Source organism: Cydia strobilella, chromosome 3, assembly GCF_947568885.1.
Source record: "Cydia strobilella chromosome 3, ilCydStro3.1, whole genome shotgun sequence".
NCBI classification, from domain to species: domain Eukaryota; kingdom Metazoa; phylum Arthropoda; class Insecta; order Lepidoptera; family Tortricidae; genus Cydia; species Cydia strobilella.
Window position 1 is genome coordinate 12119149 of NC_086043.1, and position 21286 is coordinate 12140434.

Genomic DNA, 21286 nt, shown 5'->3' on the forward strand with positions numbered 1-21286 from the left:
AAAGTACAAAGTACGCATTTTAATCATAAAACTGCAGTTTATCAATGTATGTACTCTACTGTAAAAGGCAGAGAAGTTAATTAGTGTTATATTGATCGTACCTATATAAATGTGGCACAGTGCTGGCCCAGAGGCCGGCCTCGTGCTCGGCCACGAGGTCCGCGAGGGAGGCGACGGCCTTGCCCGGCGAGGAGGTGGGCATGCCGCCCGACTCCGCGCTTTCTATCTCCACGAGTAGCTTCACGGCCGCCACTTCCTTGGCCAACTCTTGGGACGGCGATGAATCTGGATATGACGAGGTCGAGTAGCTCGTACCGACCTGCAGTTGATAGGATATTGGATATACATAGGTATCATTTTCGTCTGTAGCTTACTTACAGCTAGATACCTAAATACAAGAGTAATATTGTCTTGGTCGTGGGAAAAACGTGCTTCTGCAGATTTTCTACTTGTAACTTGTACGTATTGTTTTAATAAACACTTGACAAGTGTATTTACGAAGATCAGCGAGAACGTTACCGCAAGGATTCTTTAAATTATACATGTACAGTCAGCAAAACTATTAGTTTACAAACGCTACGCTTACGCGGACGCAGGGACGCTAAGCTAATAGTTTTGCTGACGGTAGTGACCGTACATACAAGAATAAAATTGAACTGACGGTGCATATTTTTTAGTGTTGTAGGCGACGGAACCACCACACTCTGCTGCACGCGTGCTGGCAGCCTGGCCGGTACGGATGCCGCTGCCAGCGCGCGTCTTTTGTTTATATGTAGAATTTTCTCCTGTCAATGAGCTACAAATGTTTTCGTTGTGTATTTTTATGTTTTAAAAGCTAGTTGCTTGTAAATATTCTGTTAGTTTGTGTGATTGATGTGTAATTAAAGTGTAACAGCCAAAGTTTTACGCATTTTTTTCATTATCGGCGGCCCGACTTCGAACCGGGTTAGAACCACGTATACTGCTATGGTGAATACGCAATGTGCTACGCGTAAAGAACAAATAAGGTGCAGTATATAGTACATCAACGTCTACACTGCAGTCGCAGGTACAGATTTAAGATATGACTTTTGAAGTTATCATTAGCGGTCGGGCGGAACGACTGCCGTCGTCTCATCGTGCGAGCGACGTTACTCCGCCGCCGTTACCACCTCACTGCATGAGTAATTCTAAAGCATCATCTGTACTAACCAAACGAAGACAGCTGCAATTGGAGGCGGCTAAGGAAAAGGCAAGAATACAAATAGCGCTTATTGACAAACAGCTAGAGGTGGATTTAGCTGAACTAAATGTGAAATACAGTCCACTCAAGTCACGCGCGTGCTCTACAAGCCAAAGATGGCTCGATCAGCCGCAGCGGGAACAACTGAAGGAGCAGTCAGACCACGATACTGGTAACAAAACGGTCGGGCTGCGCCAATCGGCGGCTGCTGCCGTCACTCCCGCCGCCGGCACTGATGTGTCGTTATTGAATGCGTGTAACATTAGTGGCGCCGACTCTCCTGCCGCCGACGCTGATGCTTCGCTTCTGAGCTGCACGCGCAACGTTTTGCCTACCGCCTCAACACAGACCTACGATTTACAGTTTAGCCACGATTGTGTTTATACGGCTGGACTGCATCAAACGTCGTCTGCGGTTGATACATCTGGCACCACTCCTGAGCGCTCGAGTGCGCTTACCGTTTCGACCGCCTACAAGAATCAGTCTGGCCACGACTGTGATTATTCGGCCAGACTGCACCAGTTGTCGGTTGCTTTTGACACTCCAGCTGGCGAGGAGCAAATTGATAACCAGCCGTCAATAGTTTCCGCGGATACAGATGCAATACAAGTGATCGCTACGAAATGTTCAGTATCCGCCTTTGTTTGCAACAAAATGAATACAGAGCCTGACGGAGCGACGTTACTGAAACTGACGCTGATAGTAGCACCGATGACTGCACGAGTATGTGTCACTTATTAACCACGACGCGTCTACGGCATCAATGTTTAGTCGCGAGCTCGGCACCCGCAGCGATCTGCGTGTTCACTCTATGACGTTCACGCATGTCGGCTGCGCGTACAAATGTTTTGGTGGTGAACAAGAGTGTAACACGACTGTGACTATTGTGAGTGACGCAAGTGTAAAGTGTATTAAGGTGTGTAGTGGTTTGTATATTAAGCGAGTTAAATTCGGCGGAGCAAGCAAATGTAAAATGTAACAAAAATTCTCACATTGGAGAGCTTGCGATTCTTGCGAACCAATTGTCTAGCGACGCGATGCTGCTGGGCCACAAATGTGATTTTTATAGGCCTTTCGAAACATGTTTATGTTCATCTGATGAGTCGTTCCCTGCTCGTTCTCCCCAAAGCTGGAGAGCACACAAAGTGGCAAGTGATTCGCTCACGTTGAGCCTGACCGTGTCGCACATAACGCGGAAACGTGTTCCTCCTGATAAGCCCCATTGGTATGGGGCACAGTCTTGGCTATAGTGCCCATACCCATTGTCCGTTGGACTCGACACTCGCTGCACGATACTGCAGACCACAGAGTCCAGAGTCCAACGTGAGATTATTGTAGCCATTTGTAGTGAATGTTCCCAGCGGCAGACAGCTTAAGTGTGCACATGGCCGTATGGTATGGTTTTGAGTGCTGAGCCAGCACTAGGGTGGGGAATGTAGGCGACGGAACCACCAACCTCTATGCTGCACGCGTGCTGGCAGCCTGGCCGGTACGGATGCCGCTGCCAGCGCGCGTCTTTTGTTTATATGTAGAATTTTCTCCTGTCAATGAGCTACAAATGTTTTCGTTGTGTATTTTTATGTTTTAAAAGCTAGTTGCTTGTAAATATTCTGTTAGTTTGTGTGATTGATGTGTAATTAAAGTGTAACAGCCAAAGTTTTACGCATTTTTCATTATCATTAAGTGTGTTATGTTATAACTGTAGATATAACATGAAAATATGAAACCAAAAGGCAGTTTACCTTAATTGAGCAGTCGTAACTGACGGGTCCTCGTTTCGGTCGAATGTCGTGCACTTTGTAGACGGGCTGCGCTAATCCAAGCTTGCGACAGGTCCATTCCAACTTGTCCACGGAAGAGCTCGAGTCTGGTGGTGGTTCTAAGCTGTATGCTGGTGCTACATGTGTCACGGGACCGCTATGCTCCTATAAATAAGTTTTGGTTTATATGGAACTCATTCAGTCGTACCTATAGATAAATTGATATTGAGAGTCCTAAACCTACATAATGCCACGGTATGTATTAAACTAATGACGTTCCATCGTTTATTTAAAAAAACTGCACATAAAAACCTCGACTTGTGAATGGTCGTATTTTAAGTCAGGGCATAGTTTTAAAAGAAACTTTTTAAAAGTCACATCGAAGTGATCGAAGGGAAGTAACAAACACGTAATACTAAGCAGATGTCATATAAAGCATAGTGGATTAACTTTTTATTTTTGTTAATTTTTCCAAATTAATCTCGAATTCCTTTGTGAGACATGAGATTTATTAACCTTTACAAATTATCAACGTGTCACTGAGAATCAAAACTAAAACAACTTACACGCCACGCACGCACCAAACGTCCTCACAGGGAAAGACGTGGGGACGACCACGAAGACCAGCGAATGTGTCAGTGTAACCGGACATAATTTCGTGAATAGAGGATTTATAGGTCAAACCTATAGCGTAAGCGATTTGTTACTATAAGCAAAGTCATTTTATCCGACTTCGTCGCAAAGAATTTTATATGAAAACCAAACTTCGCACAGTAATTACGTCATAGTAAGCGGTTGGTCAGTATAAGCGGAGTCATAACAAAACGGATTCCACTGTACTTAATTACAGTAAGTATATATACTTACAACGAAATCGTTATTAGTGGCCGGTAGGGGCAAAGGTATCAGATCAACAGTGCTCAGTCGGTCTCTCAGGTTGGACAATCTTTGCGAAGCTGACATCTTGGAGCTGTGCCTAATGTCAGGCTCATTTTCTGTGCGTGTGCAATGTTTAACCTGCAATCATTTGAGAATGTACACAAAAACTAAGCCAAAGTGCTATTGTCTGGAAAAATCATCCGTTTGATCGGTGTTGGATGCATGATGCATGTAGCATAAGATACACTAGGTACCTATAGGTACTGATTTTTTTCTTTGGAATTCTAGTATGGAAGTTATCCTAGAATGGAGAGGATTGAAATAGTTTAAGAAAGTCGTATACTTACTTAAACCATATATGAGACTTTAAACAGTTTAATCCACTATAGGTAGGTACTTAACCCAAGACGTTGCTTAGATTGTGAACATTCTAAATCCCAAATTGACTTCATAACAGAGTAGCATTGGGATGGGCACTAGCAGAATGCCATGTCGATTAGTGCTCATTTAGACGGCGCGCGAACTCGTATACGATTTTAGTTACATTGCGGACCATTAAGGTTACATCAATTCAGCCGACCGAACCAATAACCCAATGTAATGAAACTCGTATGCAAGCCGTCTAAATGAGCCCATTTGAGCGAGACGAGATCATCCATCCATAAGAGGTCGCCAGCAATTGTCACGTAACTCACGTACCTGTTATAAAGAGCCGCGCGCGCAGTAAACCTCGCAGAAATCAAAGGACGTGAAAGTGTACTTACGTCTTCTGAGTGCGTATTGACAGGTGCCAGGGGTACCCTTTCAGAGAGCCTTTCTGGCTCCCTTGCTGACGCGGGAGGGTTGACTGGTTTGGTGACAGCATTATAAGTAGTCCTTTCCGTTCTCTCAGTATGTTCCGTCGATGGTTTCGATGTCGTTTTCGTTACGGGAGGTTTCGTTTCGTACGGTTTACTGAATTTATTATTGTGCTAAAATCATGTAAATAATAGTACATCACGATACAAGTGCGGAAAAGAGGAAATTCGAAACGAGTGGCGATAAATTAAAACACGACCGCAGGGAGTGTTTTTAATCGACACGAGTTGCGAATTACCTATTCGCACGTGTATCGTACAACGTTTTATAGTACATATGGCCCTTTAAACTTTCGACATATGCACGAAAAGTGCTTTTTTACGCACTAGTGCGAGAAAATATCACCATATGTACTGTAAAAAATATTTACTAACCTAAGATCTCAACCCGCGATGGTCAACTTCTTTAAAAAATATTAGTATTATGTAAGTGAAGCATTATATAGGTAGAGTAAATATGTTATTTACCTTGTTGCTATAATTGTTGTTGAATGGTGTTCCGCCTTTCGCTCGGTAATATTGGTTTGAGTACTGATTATTGTAATTATAGCTCGCGTTGTTATAGCTGGCGTATGTCCTAGTAGTTGCTGGTTTGCGCCAAGAGCCTTCTTTTTTGGGAAACCGATTCTACAAAATATAACATGATAAAAGTAATGCAGGGGTTTCCGAGTTACAACCGTAAAATATAAGTGGATACCTCTTATGTTGCCCTCTGTAGTGTGTTGTGACGAACCACTTGTAATTAAACTCCTAAATAGGCTGTAGCTGTAGACCTTACGATAAGCTTACAAAATGTTATACTTAATAAAAAATACTTACTTCGTTGTGTCATTATCATAGACCCTACTGACGCTTAAGCCTTTTATGCCATACTGCCATTTAGAATATTTTCCTAAAAACGAAACGACAGAAAAATTCTATCTAACTAGTAACTACCGAACCTGGTCACAAAATTTCACGAGAATCTGTTCAGGAATGAGGCTTTCAGGTTGCAGAGGTTTTTGTCAAAGCTGAAACGGAGACCTTCGCTAACGCTCGATCCATAATTAGTAGGTACCTTTTCAAAAGTAATAACTATTTACATTTAAAAAAAACCTAAAAACTAATAAAACCTTTGATTTGAAACATTGTTCATAATAAATTCTGAACTGCAAACTGCAACCCTATACAATTGTGCAAACAAAGATGTATCCACTTCAAAAATAACGTTTTTAGTTAGCAGGTTAATCAACTTTTTTTGCTTTTGCTGACATATCTTATCTTATTATGTAAGGCCTGTCCCGTTAAGTCTTTTTACAAGGACTGATGCTGACTTTGGTAGGAATTTCTGTTTTATTTACTTTAATTTTAATATGTCATATCATATACTCTTAAGACTTTATTTACAACAATTAAACAATTATCAATTATTTTATTTTGTAATGTGAGCAGGAGCAATATTTTTCCTTCAAGACCCACATAAAATTTTGCGAGCACTATGTTTGGATATATTTGCACCTGTTGTCTGTTGTCGCCAATATTTTTATTTGACTAGGTAGTTAATTGTTCGGTAAATTCAAGAATGTCACTAAATTCCGCTTTTAATAATGCTAAACAAACAAACCCCTTTGTAAAAGTTTGGCAAAATTATATGGGTTTGAATACTTTTACAGGGATGTTGCGGATGCTGATTTTTTGACATCCGCGGATGCGGATTTTTAAAGGCTCACATCCGCGGATGCGGATGTCGAGATTAGGCACATAAAGAACGTCAAATATTACACTTTAGTAATTTTTATGTTAAAAAAAACTAAACTTTTGGTATTTGAACAAGAATATAGGTGCCCCACAATCGCATTACTATCTAATCTATCTAATCGCAGTCCAAATAAAACAAACTTTTCACTTCTTGTTGCTGTCCGTCATAGGCTAAAGTGCTCGATCGACGAATCACAAAAAGAAACGAGATTCCTATTGGCTAATGACGAAATTACCTAGCACTTAAGCCGCCGCTAAGACGTTCCTGTACCTACCTGTTCCACATCCGCATCCGCATTAAGTTCCGCATCGATTTTATGCGGATGCGGATGTTGAAAATAATGCGGAAGTTCCGCGGTTGCGGATGCGAATATTCGCAACATCCCTGTTTTATACCATGCTTTTTCAACTTTGTATGAAAACAGGTACCATTTTATTTCTCTTTTTATGTATATTACGATGATATTCTGTCGACAATTTCAGGTCTTAGCAATGATTTGAACTTCTTCTATGGAACCTTGGAGTGGAGTGATATGTTTATTCTAATTTTCCTGCGAATACAAAATATTAGTGGCAACTCGATCGAAAGTTTCGCAAAAACATTTTCTTCATTTTTGCATTAGGGTGCGTATGTGTAATATTGATATTGAAATTCTTTATTTCGAACTTGACGTCCATGATATGAATCACTAGTCAAGGGCTATATAAATAATATAGTTAGGTACAGATAAAATAAGCTCATCTGAAAGTTTTGTAAAAAAAACTTTACGGGACAGACCTTAATTCCAGTCAGGACAGTCTCTTTTATGATTGTGTCTGAACGCATAACCATAGAAACATGATACAAGATAAAGTTGATTACCCCTTTTAATGAGAGATTTAAACATTTATCTTACATGGAAATTAATCCTTGGTGTTTGCTTCTTGCATTTTTGACGGGACACCATAGCCGCAATGTGTTGGGTTTCCTGACTTGCTATCGCATCAACATACCATTCCCCATTAATTTGCGTCACTTTGAAACCGGGAACATCAACAAAGAGCCTATCCAGTGTTGGATAACCCAACTTTTTAAATGGTATCACCTCTCCTTGAAGTTCGCGGTAATCCCCTGTGGAAAAAAAAACAGTCTGCAAGTCCAAATTAGGCTTGTGTCGGTCATAAACTAAGAACTGTTAAGAATGAAATCCCGTGAAGGACTGAAAGGAACTAAATCATTCTGCACGCTCTTAATTGGTCTTTAGGTCCTTTAGTTCAGTGAGATTGGTGAGCTGATTGACTGAGTGAAACGGAAAACACATGAAACGAAATGGTTTCAATTTCAGCAAGAGCAAACGAGGTAAAAGAATGACATGACAGTCCTAAGCTTGAAAAGTATAAAGGAAAATTAAGTATTTTATCTAAAAATTAAATTTTCCTCTTCTTATTGTGTCAAGGTGTTAAATGTTTATTTGACATATAGTGTCGTACAACTAAATTGTATTCAGTGACTAAATATTTAAAAAAATCAAACCATTATAAAACCGATTCCTGTTCATTCCCAGCTCTCAACAACCGAACTGAACTAAAGGAACTAAAAGACCGAACGAGTTCATTTGAGCTATTGACCGAGACGAGAGTGGAGCTGGACGCTCTCTGTAGTGACCGAGCAGGCACAAGCCTAGTCCAAATATGCCAGCACAAAGAATACCAACCTTAAAATTTTAAATCAACAATTGAATTATGAATCTCATTGCACTCAATATTGCCCCAGTGGAAAGCGAGCAAGGTAACATTAAATTATTAGTATGCACAGAAAGAATCATGTGATCTAAATCTACACTGTAATGCTTTTGGACTCATTTTTACCTTGGTCAAATTGAAGCCATTCTGTATGGAGTTCTGCTTGTTTTGCCACCCTATAATTACTACACATATGTAGGGCTTGACCAATTTTTAGGCAATTAAGGTTCCTTCCCAACAGCACACCACTAAGATATTAGATGTGCCGATGCCGGACTGATTTTTTAACTTTCTATGTTATCTATTTTTAGAAATCTATCTAATAAAATAAAAATTTAAGCCCTTGACAGTTTACATTTTTCTCACACCATGTGTTGTTGTTGCTTCTAGTTCCCCTACCATGCACTTCCCACAGGACTTTTATAGTATGTATATTAATCAAACTATGCAAAAAAAAACAAAAGACATTACTACAACAATTAAGAAGTTAAAATGGAAATGGGCAGGTCACACAATTAGAGGAAGAGAAAAGTGGTCTAAAGCAATAATGTACTGGTTTACTAGAGACAAAAAGAGGAAGCATGGCAGGCCAAGAAGAAGATGGGATGATGAGATTAAGAGTGCAGCAGGAGGTTGCTGGACTACAATAACAAAGGATAGAGATAAATGGAAAGAGTTAGGGGAGGCCTTTGCCTACAAAAGGCATACAGATGGAAATTAGATATACACGGTTACTTGAGCCACTGAAAACCTGAGACACCCCAACAGATTTTTTTTATTTTGAACTCATCTTGAATATTTATTCTTTAATCCGATACATATTTAAAAAAAAAAATTGTTGTTTACTTTTCTTAACAATTCTATTTGACTGGTAATTCTACACAAGATACTTCGTCGTTTGAGTGACGTGTAACAATTGCTAGTTACCGTCATAAACACTGTTAACTGACCATTTGCATACCTTACTGCAACGAGATAAGGTTTACCAATGGCCAGTTAAGGGTGTTGTTCATTGACAAATTACATGTCAAATGCTACTTATTGACATTGTCGCATTACAAACTTGTAGCTTGGCATGTAAAAATAATAAAAAATGATAAAAAAATTACCCCCATTAAAATATATCGCAATCGATTCTCCTATCGATTCTGAACAAACTATTTTTAGGTTTTCAGAGGGTCATGAAACACCTTGTATATAACAACAAAATGAAATGTACTTACAAAACACTTGTCTGAAATAAAAGCTATTTCAATTTCAATCAATGCAAAAAAATTGTTTTTTGAAGGAGTGGCCAGACACAGCACTGGACAGAGATCTGTGGAGGAATTGGGGGGAGGCCTTTGCCCAGCAGTGGGACACGTAAGGCTCCAAATAATAATATAATAATAATAACTTACTGTTACATTGTTTAACGGTCAGAGCTCCTTTTACTGAGAGCAGTGTGGCCCGAAGAGCCGATATGACTTGTTCTTTATCAGCCATTATCGCTAAAATCAATCAACACATATTTAGGAGAGATGTCGTAGTAAAAACAGTATTAGTACGAAGAGAGAGATTTAGATTTAAAGTTTAAATTAAATAAATATTTAATACATACGAATCTTAATACCCCGCTATTGTCTTAATATAAACATGAATACAGGTTAATATAATTGTATTGTTCTACTATTTATTATTTTGAAGACATACCTTATACTTGAAAATATGTTAGCTGCAGAAAACTGTCCGCGCCGGATTCAATGCGGCATAACAGGTGAAACAAGTAGTACACAAAAAAGCCTACATTTCTATTATACAAATGTTTATTGGATCATGAAAAAACTCCTGAAAAAAAAGATTTTGACGCGTAAGCAAGAGAAATCAGACGGTTTCACCAATTACATGTTTTTATTATTATTCTAATATCGAGATAGTATTCTTTCCACATTTTCCTGTATAAATGCAGCAGACTACGTCCTACCTTAGAAATTATGGCAAATTGTCTAATTCGAAATCCCAGTACAGCAATCAACCAACAATTTTTATTTCGTAAAGAAGTGGTTAAAGAATGTCGAACGGACGGCGCACACGAACAGTCAAGTGAGTCAAGTCAATTTCTCCAACAAAACGTGTTACAACGTTAAAAAATATCACCAGATAAAGGATCATCCAGACGGGATGATCAAATCGACCGATTTGATCAGAAAAGATATTGGCGTCAATCTCCAATTAAATCACCAAATTTAATTGGAGATTGACGCCAACTTTGGAAAAATACCTGGTAATATTGGGAATGTTACCGGTAACATTGGGAATTTACTGGACAGCTTGGGTGCGTCTGGACAGTTACGAATAAAACCACGCCATTGATTCCGAAGAGAACCTGAAATGGGAAAGAGCAGCCAATAGAAGGTCCTGGTCAACAACGTTAAACGCATTTGAAAAGTCAATGAGAACAAGTGCTGTAACTTTCGAGGATTCCATGCCTTGTCTATGTCCTGTGACTTTTAAAAGCGCGGTGGTCATACTATGCCTTGCCCGAAAACCAGATTGGTATGGAGATAGTAAATAGTTAAAATTAATAAATTTGGGTATGTGCTGCAGCCTCTAGTGTCTAGAACATGAATGGGAAAATAGATATAGGCCTGAAGTGACTAAGAGAGCTGGGGTTAGAAATTTTGGGAAGCGAGAGAACATAGGCTTTACGCCAAGAAGATAGGAATTGTGCAGTGTAAAAGCGATTACAGGAAAAGGTGATGATATGGGTTATTACAGGAAGAATACTTTACAGAACAAAGAGAATCATAACGCGACCTATATCGTCATGGCCTACCGCTTTGGACTTAATAGAGCTAATGATTTTACGTACATCCTCGGTTTATTCAAGTATTTAACACGAAAAAAGCATATAACGTTGGTCAAACCAATTTGTCAGTCAGTAACAACCAGGAAAATTATACTCGTCCCTTTCTTTTGGGTGCTAGTACTAGTGTAAGACGAAGATAGTATGATTCTCTCTGTCTATGTTTGAAATGAGACAGTCCTTTGACAAACTATACAATTCTAATATTTTTTTCAAAGATTCTCAATGTTACCGATCGGGGTAATGTTACTGGTAGCATTACCGGGAATATTCCCACTCTTGAGTAAGTTACTGGGTGGTAACGACCCATCACTATTTTTGATGTATGGCGTGTCCGCTCTGTGGTTTTAGTTTCGCCATGTCCGTCTGTCCGTCCGCGGCTTTGCTCCGTGATCGTTAGTGCTAGAAATAGTGTAACCCGTTCGAATTAAAAAACCGCAAATCGATGTACAGGTTAGCCGTTTGGCACACGCATACTAGAGGTCAAAACAAAATTTTTGACCCGCAATTCTTAAAATAAAATTCCCGGGGAGTGGTAAAACATTATTTTTTTGTATGAAAAAAATAATCCAAAACCTATCGTGTGGTATCATACGAAAGGGCTTTTTGAGGCGATTCTAAAAATATATCACATCATTACACTTCGGCCATTTTTTTTAAATTTAAACAAAAATAATTTTCGAAACATACCAATAGTTACGATACCAGTTCCTCCAGATACGATATGGCTGATTTTTTTTTTGTACAATATACCACAAATGGTTCAAAATTTTTTTTTGTATAATATACCAAACATGCTAGCCCGCAGATTTGCTCGGTGTACAGATGAAGTCAAAACCACACTCTTCAAAGCTTACTGTACATCACTGTACGTCAAGTCTGTGGGTTAGATATAGGTACTCAGCGAGCTTACAATGCCTTGCGCATTCATAGTTGAGGGAAATTAGCTAAAATTACGGCATAATTAATGGAAGACTTTTTTCAATTGGGATATGTACATTATGGACCAAAGTTATTTTTCATCAAAACTCCCTACCCCTCCCCCCTCTGCGTCACCCCCCCACAACCCCGCAAAGGGCCCGAAACGCGGTTTTTCTCAATTTTTAAGGAAATCGTTCAAGATACAGAAAAAGTGTGTAGGAACGAAGTGATCCTTAATAAATTTGCTATTAATCTCTTATACAAACTACAGTGCTATCACTTATAGTTTTTGTGCAATCTGTCACCAAAGATGCAAATTTTTAAGCATACTCACGATATCGCCCAATTTTGTTTTATTTAAGTAAATAGTTAATATGTTCTTTAAAACGAAGTAATATTTATTATTAAACTCCTTCATTTGACGATTTTATGCCATTTTGAAAATACATCCTCGTCAAACATATTCAAAGTCAGCGAATATCCTTATTAACCATTTGTCTGTATGAAACGGACCCTGACCAAAATTGATACCTAAAGCACAACCCAAGGGTGAACCCACGATTTTCGACCACATACATATGAAAAGTAATGAGCGAAAGAGACATAGATAGTTGGATTTTGCTGTTAGGACACTCTACGAATGGGAAACGTAAACATTTCAAAAGTTCCCTTCGTGTGTCTAATGTATATATGGTTCCGTGGTTACTTTTTAGGGTTCCGTACCCAAAGTGTAAAAACGGGACTCTACTGTCCGTCTGTCTGTCACCAGGCTGTATCTCATAAACCGTGATGACAACACGTGCGCTTGTATTTTAAGAAATTCAGCACCTGAATTGCATTTAGGTCAATTTGGTATAAATTCAGATATTCTTTATCAAATAAACTGGTCGGAATGTCTATCTTACCTATTCATAAACTTTGTCTTAAACTGAAACTGAAAAGTCCAGACTCAAAGTTTGTTAGAGAGCAACGGTACGCAGCATGCTGGATGTTCGTAGAACCGACCAACCGAGCATATTGAAAAATGAAAATGAAAAATAATTTATTTGGTTTACAATGTGCATTTAAATGGCAATAGGGTTGGAACCTTCTTTAAATATAAAATATACTTGTGGCAGAAGGCCCCGCTCTTCCATAATTTGAAGGGGTACAACCAAATTATATTTGAAATGTTACAATATGTGCAATATGTTACTTATAATTTACTATAAGACATGCTATAAATTAATTTATTCATACATTAAATTAACTTAATCTAGTGCGTATGTGTGTGTGTGTGTGTGTGTGTGTGTGTGCGTGTGTGTGTGTGTGTGCTTGTGTGTATATTCTTAATTTATTACATGATACCTTCTATTTCGTTGTAGTTTAGGATATTTAACCATTCTATCACCTTTTTCTTACATTCATGTCGTTGTAAAGGATATATATCAATTCGTTCGTTTACAAAATTATATAATTTAGGAGATCTATAGTGATATTGTCTTTTTGCGAATTTAGAGTTTAATGATGGCACTGATGCAGCTTTACGCTTTCGTCTTGTAATCCTAGAGGTATTTATGTACTTAATAGGGTATTTGACAACATTAAAAATATATAACGAATTGCTGTCATCCTGAAAGATAATAAACTAGTAAAGTATATTTCAATATATTTGAATGTAAATTATGTTTTTAATTTTCACAAATTTATTTACATACAAGATATATACAGTGGTACTACGTAAACGAAATTAATAACTAGCTTAAATCTAAAATAGGCCCTTGAGGCATTGTACCAAGGATGCTGGCGGCATTTCCCCGCTGTATCGCAATGCTGATACATTGTGTTTAGTTTTTGGAAAATAAACGAAAGAAAATATAATATTTTTTGATATTTCATCAGGGACGTGAACGCTCTGTGATTGGTCAACGCTCGGATGACGTCACACGCGGGTAAACATTCTTGATTGCCTTGAGTGTTTTAACTGTTTTATTTGTATTTAGTTAATTTTAGTTATTGTTCCACAGTTTTCTGATATATTCCGATTTATCCGTATATCTAGTAGCACAATATTCATAAGAATCTCAAAATGGAGCCGAAATATGTGAAAGCTGATAGCGGCAACCTACCAGACATAGACGCATTAATTGTTGCACTTTTCTTTAAAGATAATCCGGATTACTATGCTACGGAACTTAGAAATGTAAAAACAGCTGTGTGAGTATACGTAGAAATTGTTTATTTACGAACATTTCGATTTCGATGATTCGAATACGACGACGATATATATAAATAGAATACGATGACGAGAATAGTATCTCCATACTGCACTTTAGTTTGAAAGAAAAAGTATGCTACTAACAGTACTAACTACCTACTAATGCTAAAAGAGCTATGTTATGAGGTTAAATACAACAAAATCCGCTGCTTTAACTACCATATGTATTTACAGTTAAATATTACTTACATCGAAGTGGTCTTCACACATAAAAACATTTGTATGCGCTAAAATGCTCTTTGGGTCTCTTCGCGCTAGTTTTAACCTCATTTTTCATTTTTTGGGATTCGTTGGAACGGAAACAAACAATTTATCTCGATTTTTTATACTCGTACTTGAACATTGCGGCACTATACACCATTTATATACCATTTTACAGTGAAATAATCAATTCAATGCACATAAACCATAAGATTTACTAAGGTCATTGACTGAGTTTACTCGCGTGTGACGTCACACGTGTCACGTGATTAGCCCCTTTGCAAAAACAGCGTTTAAGGCGCGTTCAAAATAAATAAACTTTAACATTGTTTTTTTTTATATTTAATACAGGAAATTTCACGGAAATATCAATGTAGTGTAATTATTAAGTCATAAACAATCAATTAAAACCATTTTCAAAAATTAGTCAAATAGCCTATTGACGCATGCAGTTTTGTAACACATCTCAATACATAGAGTTTCCTTATAGATAGTAAGTTACATTCTTTATATAAGTTATCAGTAGGGTATCTGTAGGGTTTTGAAAACATACCTTTAAGCAGACACCTTTGCGCTCTTTCAACCTCCAGAAACTTGGTTTTAGTGGCTCCGCCCCATATGGGAACACAGTACGTCATAATGGACTGGGCCAGTGCAGTGTATATCTGAGTGAGAAGTTGTGTAGTAGCGACATGTTTAAGAGTTTTGAATAACCATATGAGCTTTCGGATTCTACAATTTAAATATTCCATGAAAGACGCTGGTCTCGAATAACCCCTAGGTACTTACACGAAGAGAACTTTTCAATGGTTTGGCAGTTGCAGATGCGTGTGTCAACCAGGTTACATTCATGTATTTTTATTGTAAGATCGTTTGGTGGTTGCGTGTTCTCGTACTTCGAAAAACATATGTAGTTAGTCTTCGTGCTATTAAGTGTCAGCAGATTACAATTTAGCCATGAACCTATTCTATGTAGTCCGTTATTCGCTTTTTCAAACACATCGTCCCATGAACTCCCGTTACATATAAACACCGAACTGCGATCCAAAACCGGTATTGTGGATGTGGGCATGAAGGTCGCAAAGCTATAAGTGGGCTAAATGGGGCTGGGCCGGGCACGTTGGCCGAATTAACGAACTAGCCACATACTGGATCCCACAGGATGGACCTCGGAGCAGAGGAAGACCAAAATAGAGATGGCAGGACACATATTATTTAGAAAAGAAGTGGGTGTGTGCATTGGACAATTTAGATAGGACTAAATAGCGGTGAGGGAAGGCCTTTGCCGAGCAGTGGAACACTCTTATATATAGGCTAGTAAAAAAAACACAAAATAGGCGACATAGACAATATCTGAATTAATTCCGTGACCATAAGTGCTGAATATCTGAAAAAAAGGCATAGAGCATGTCGGGCCATGCTCATTGTAGGGCTCCCAATGTGCACGGGGGTTCGCCTCGAAGATCGGCTACGTCAGCCATATTCGGGCGCACGAGCGCCGTGCTAACTGTAACAGTTAGCTCCTAGTTACTAGGAGTCGAAGTGGTCGCCATGGTCGAAATCGGCCGGAAGGATCATCATTGTAGGGCTCCGTAGTTACCCGTCCGTCACAATAGGCTGCCTTGAATGGAGGCTATTAGTAAGTAACAACAAAACATAACAGGCAAAAGGGAGTAGGTGCATACCTTCGCAGCGCTTTGTACATACGTATTTTTACTAAGAAGGGAAGTTCTAGCGATAAGTCAAAAACGACTTTTCATTGAATGTCTTTCTACAGCTCTACATTCACGATATTTTTTTTTGTTTTGAACCCATGGTTCAAATGTTAGACTTATGTACGAAATATAATTTGATATTTACCAGTCGCTTTTCGGTGAAGGAAAACATCTTGAGGAAACCGGACTGATCCTAATAATGCCTAGTTCCCCTGTGGGTTGGAACTTGGAAGGTCAGATGGCAGTCGCTTTCGTAAAAACTAGTGCTTACGTCAGTTCTTAGGATTAGTTGTCAAGCGGACCCCAGGCTCCCAGGAGCAGTGGCAAAATGCCGGGATAACGTGAGGAAGAAGGGGGTACATATGTAAGAGTGGGGGAGGCACACATTTTTTTTCTTTTGGTGCGATTACTTCCGAAAAAATATCAAAAGTTACTATAGGCACACAGACACCATGCATAAAAGAGTAACCACAGTCCATAGACACACGTACCTAAGTACCCACTTTTGAAATGTTCACGTTTCCCATTCGTAGAGAGATACTGTCGCTAAAAGCAAAAATCTACTATTTCTATCTCTTTCGCTCTTCCCAAGTAGCACAGATAGCTGTATAGCAGCCGAATAATGGAGTACGAATACGCTTGAAGCTGAATATAAAAGCTGTATAAGAGCAGAATCAGCGAGTTTTCAGCTCTTATAACTCTTAAATGGGCACAGATTTTGGCAGCTTTAAGTTCACATAGCTGCTTAAGAGCGTTGTGGCAGCAATTTAAAGGAGTTATAAGGGGCAACAGGAGTTATAAGAGCTGTATTTTAACTGGGTAAGAGACCACCAGTTACCCGTTATTCAGCAAATATTTCACATGTACGCCCTAATACCGGGAAAAGTTGACGTTGGGCTGAATAAAAGAGAATTAATGTCAAATAAATACAAAGGCAGCTCTGTTAGTTTATAAGTTTAAAGTGAATGCAGGTAACATAAGCAAACGGCCGCCATCACAATACTAATAATATTTTGTTAAGTGTTATACAGATATTCCCCCAGTGGTATTAATGCGAGAAAGATGTTTGGGAATGCAAGTTTATTGACATTATATATATACATTATCTAAGAAAATTTTAGTGCGCCACGAATATAATCAGTTTTTATTTAATTTAATGATATAAATAAGCTATGTGTAAAAACAATTTCTGGGGTTTGAACAGAATAATGAGATAAAAAGTTAATATTTCGTAATTAGGAAGTACGAAACTAATGGAATAGGTTAAGAACTCATGCACAAAACCCTATAAAAGTTGGAAAAGTAATCTGAAAATGTATAGGTTATATACGATAAAATGGCGGTCAATGTTAAACAGCGACATGAATCGTTAAAATTCTTATAAGCAGCAAACGTCTGTTTAATGATTTGTTTGTGTACTGTTAAAAAGTCCGAACTCAAATAGAATTGAACATGTGAACATGTAAGCAGTCATAAGCTTTTTACTTTAAGTATAATTGTTCACAAGCTCACCTTTAACTGAAATGTGAACCATTAAACAGGTATTATACGGACACTTTAGTCAGTGTAATAAAAGCTGCTTAGAGGTAAACGTGTTCAGCGATAAGCTGTATTATGTGCCATATGTGTTCCACTATACGTCTATTGGCTTCATAATAGTTCACTCGTGCTCCCTTAATAAGTCAACGTAATAAAAGCTGCTTAGCGGTAAACGTGTTCAGCGATAAGCTGTATTATGCGCCACATGTGTTCCATTATACGTCTATCAGCTTCATAATGGTTCACTTGTGCTCCCTTAAAAAGCAGCGTAATAAAAGCTGCTTAGCGGTAAACGTGTTCAGCGATAAGCTGTATTATGCGCCACATGTGTTCCATTATACGTCTATCAGCTTCATAATGGTTCACTTGTGCCCCCCTAAAAAGCAGCGTAATAAAAGTCCACAATTACCTTCTTATACAGCACATGGCGTAATTTTATCCACTAAACAGACCTTATTACGGTTAAAGCATTTGATAACCCTTAAAGCTGTATAGGGTCGTAGCAAATAACCTTTATATCACTCTTTGCATATTAATGGTAGTTTTCAGAGCTGTAATGCAGCTTTTAATCAGCCCTAAGCTATTTAATTATCACGGGGAGCTATTATACAGCTGTAGGACCACGGGTGTGTTCTTATGTGTCTTATTACGCACCGAGCGTTAAATAGAACTAAAAGTGAGTAGTTATACAGCTATCTGTGCTACTTGGGTTATAACTTTTCATGGGTGTGGTAGTCAAAAATCGTGGGATCACCCTCGGGTTGTGCTGTATAAAATTCGGTCAGGACCCGTTTAATACACAGTCAAGTGGTTAATAGTAACGATATTCAGTGAGCTTATAGTATTTTATACAATCGTGATATAATAGAGAGCTTTTCAGTCGAGTACCGTGTTTAAGCAACGAAGCTTGCTGAGTTGCTTAAGTTAAGGTACGAGATTGAAAAGCTTGATTATATCACTATTGTATACAATACTTTTTCTACGAGACAAAAAAATAATACTTTCAACTAGTAGAATCATATACTTAAGTAAACAAACCAAAACAGCTAAGATACGCGAGCTGCCGCAACACGCGATACCTTCATACTCGTACGCGCCCCGGCCGCCGGGCCGGCGCCCCCGGCGGGTTGGTCAACGACACCTCCTCGTAACTCATGAAACCCTGGTACCTGCTCCGCGCTAAATTCAATTTTAAGACAGTTTTTTTCTCGATTTTGGCCACCGTAGCCTATGGAGACTAACAAGCAACGCCAAGCGGTTTTCGTAGGATATGGATCTTGCTATATGAAGGGTGTCACATGCGCCTTTATGACTTATGAAGCAATTGTTGGCCAACCAATCACAAAGCAGATACGACGCAGCAGCGTGTTTAAGTAGACTAATTTGCATTGAATCGAGTCTCCTTAAACAAGAAATATTTTACTGAAATGAATGAAGTTCTATTTTCAAATTTTTTATAATTGACTAAACCGTATCGATAAAATTCTTATGCTTGAGTCGGAAGTGCCATAGACTATCCAACGTTGAAAAGAGTAAGGTTGTAGTGTTGCATGTGAAGTCGTAATACACAGATTATACTCGACGAGTAGAAAAAAAATGTTTGAAGAGGATGTATTTTCAAAATGGCATAGCGTCGTGAAATTAAGGAGTTTAATAATAAACAATACTTCGTTTTAAAGAACATATTAACTTTTTACTTAAATAAAACAAAATTGAGCGATATCGTAAGTATTTTTTGAGAACAGTTATCTTTAAAAATAAAAAAAACGTTAAATGCTAAAAAATTTGCATCTTTGGTGACATGCACAAAAACTTTGATTGATAGCACCATAGTGTGTATAGAAGATTAATACTAAATTTATTAAGGATCACTTCGTTCCTACACACTTTTTCTGTATCTTGAACGGTTTTCTTAAAACTTGAGAAAAACCGCATTTCGGGCCCTTTGCGCGGATGTGGGGGGGTGACGCAGAGGGGGGAGGGGTAGGGAGGGTTAATGAAAAATAAGTCGGTCCATTGAAAAAATTGGGATATGTACGTTCGTAATTCCATTAATTATGCCGTTTTTCATATATTTCGTTCCAGTAGCAACGTACTATCAATACAATAATGCTTTTAGAATGCTGTTGAGACTGCCGCGTTTCTGCAGCGCATCATCCATGTTCGCCGAGGCGCGCACAAACGGGTTCGATGCCGTGTGGCGAAAGAAAACGGCCTCACTGCTGGACAGTGCGCGGGAGTAGCAACAGCTGATAGCTAATAAGCTAGATTGTCCTTTGTTATGGGCAATGGGTCAGCGGACCAAGTCGTTTTTAACCGACTTCAAGATTTCAAAGGAGGAGGTTCTCAATTCGGTTGTATGTTTTTTTTTTATGTTTGTTACTCCATAACTCCGTCATTTCTGGACCGATTTTGAAAATTCTTTTTTTGATTGTAAGTATATACATACAGATTGGTCCCGTTTTTGTCAAAAAGCAGTTCTGATGATGGGATCCACGAGGAATCGAGGGAACTCCTCAAATGTTAAAGGCATACATATAGTGATTTTAGTATTTTCATCAATGAATCAAGCACTTACATTTAAAAAAGTGACATTTGATGAAGTGGAACTGCTGATGATGATCAGAACGGAACTCTTCAATGACGCATAGTTCACGTTTGGCGATTTGTTCTCTTCGTTATGTTTGTTAAGCAAGTTAGGTTTTCAAGAAACATTTTTGTCAAGCTCGAGTTCTGATGATGGGATCCATGAGGAATCGAGGGAACTCCTCAAATGTGAATGGCATACATATTGTGATTTTTGTATTTTTATAAACAAATCCAGCACTTCCATTTTAAAAAGTGACATTTGATGAAGTGGAACTGCCGATGATGATCAGAATGGAACTCTTTAATGACGCATAGTTCACGTTTGGCGATTTGTCCTCTTCGTTATGTTTGTTAAGCAAGTTAGGTTTTCAAGAAACATTTTTGTCAAGCTCGAGTTCTGATGATGGGATCCATGAGGAATCGAGGGAACTCTTCAAATGTGAAAGGCATACATATAGTGATTTTTGTATTTTTATCAACAAATCCAGCATTTACATTTAAAAAAGTGACATTTGATGAAGTGGAACTGCTGATGATGATCAGAACGGAACTCTTCAATGACACATAGTTCACGTTTGGCGATTTGTTCTCTTCCTTATGGACCCAGACCTAAACTTGTACCCGGACTCGGACCCGGACCCGGGTCTGAACATGGACCCCAACTCGGACCCGGACCCGGACCGAATTCTGACCCAAACTTGGACCCGGACAGCCGGACACGGAAATGCTACTACAAAAGTGGGTTAGGTGGGTGGTTGGGTTTTGAACTGCGATTCTCACAGAACAGAACTGCTATCAGAAAAGTAGGTTAGGTTAGAGCTGTGACCCTTACAGAAACGAAATGCTATCAGAAAATTAGGTTAGGTTAGGTTAGAACTGCGACCCTTACAGAAACGAAATGCTACTAGAAAAGTGGGTGGTTTTACCTCCTTTTCTACATTATTAGGCAAAAGATGCTGTCTTTTTCATTTCATTGTCTCTAATCTAAGAGTGCACCATCAACAATAAGTGAACTTTCAGCGGCATCCCCCATTGAAGTCGG

General features: G+C 38.7%; 2 protein-coding genes across 2 annotated transcripts in view; one reads left to right on the forward strand and one right to left on the reverse strand.

Annotated features, from left to right (window-relative positions):
* LOC134755892 (tudor domain-containing protein 7) overlaps window positions 1–10220 on the reverse strand; it is a 56670-nt gene extending 46450 nt beyond the window's left edge. Inside the window, exons 1-9 of the mRNA XM_063692539.1 lie at window positions 10141–10220; window positions 9870–10004; window positions 9578–9667; window positions 7352–7566; window positions 5187–5345; window positions 4626–4832; window positions 3850–3999; window positions 2965–3147; window positions 102–319 (exon numbers count right to left, since the gene is read on the reverse strand). Coding sequence (XP_063548609.1) covers window positions 102–319; window positions 2965–3147; window positions 3850–3999; window positions 4626–4832; window positions 5187–5345; window positions 7352–7566; window positions 9578–9662 — 1217 coding nt within the window. The 5' untranslated portion in view covers window positions 9663–9667; window positions 9870–10004; window positions 10141–10220. The remainder of the gene's footprint in view (window positions 1–101; window positions 320–2964; window positions 3148–3849; window positions 4000–4625; window positions 4833–5186; window positions 5346–7351; window positions 7567–9577; window positions 9668–9869; window positions 10005–10140) is intronic.
* Window positions 1–21286, forward strand: part of LOC134755915 (nuclear speckle splicing regulatory protein 1) — a 283664-nt gene that overhangs the window by 124705 nt on the left and 137673 nt on the right. The window lies entirely within an intron of this gene.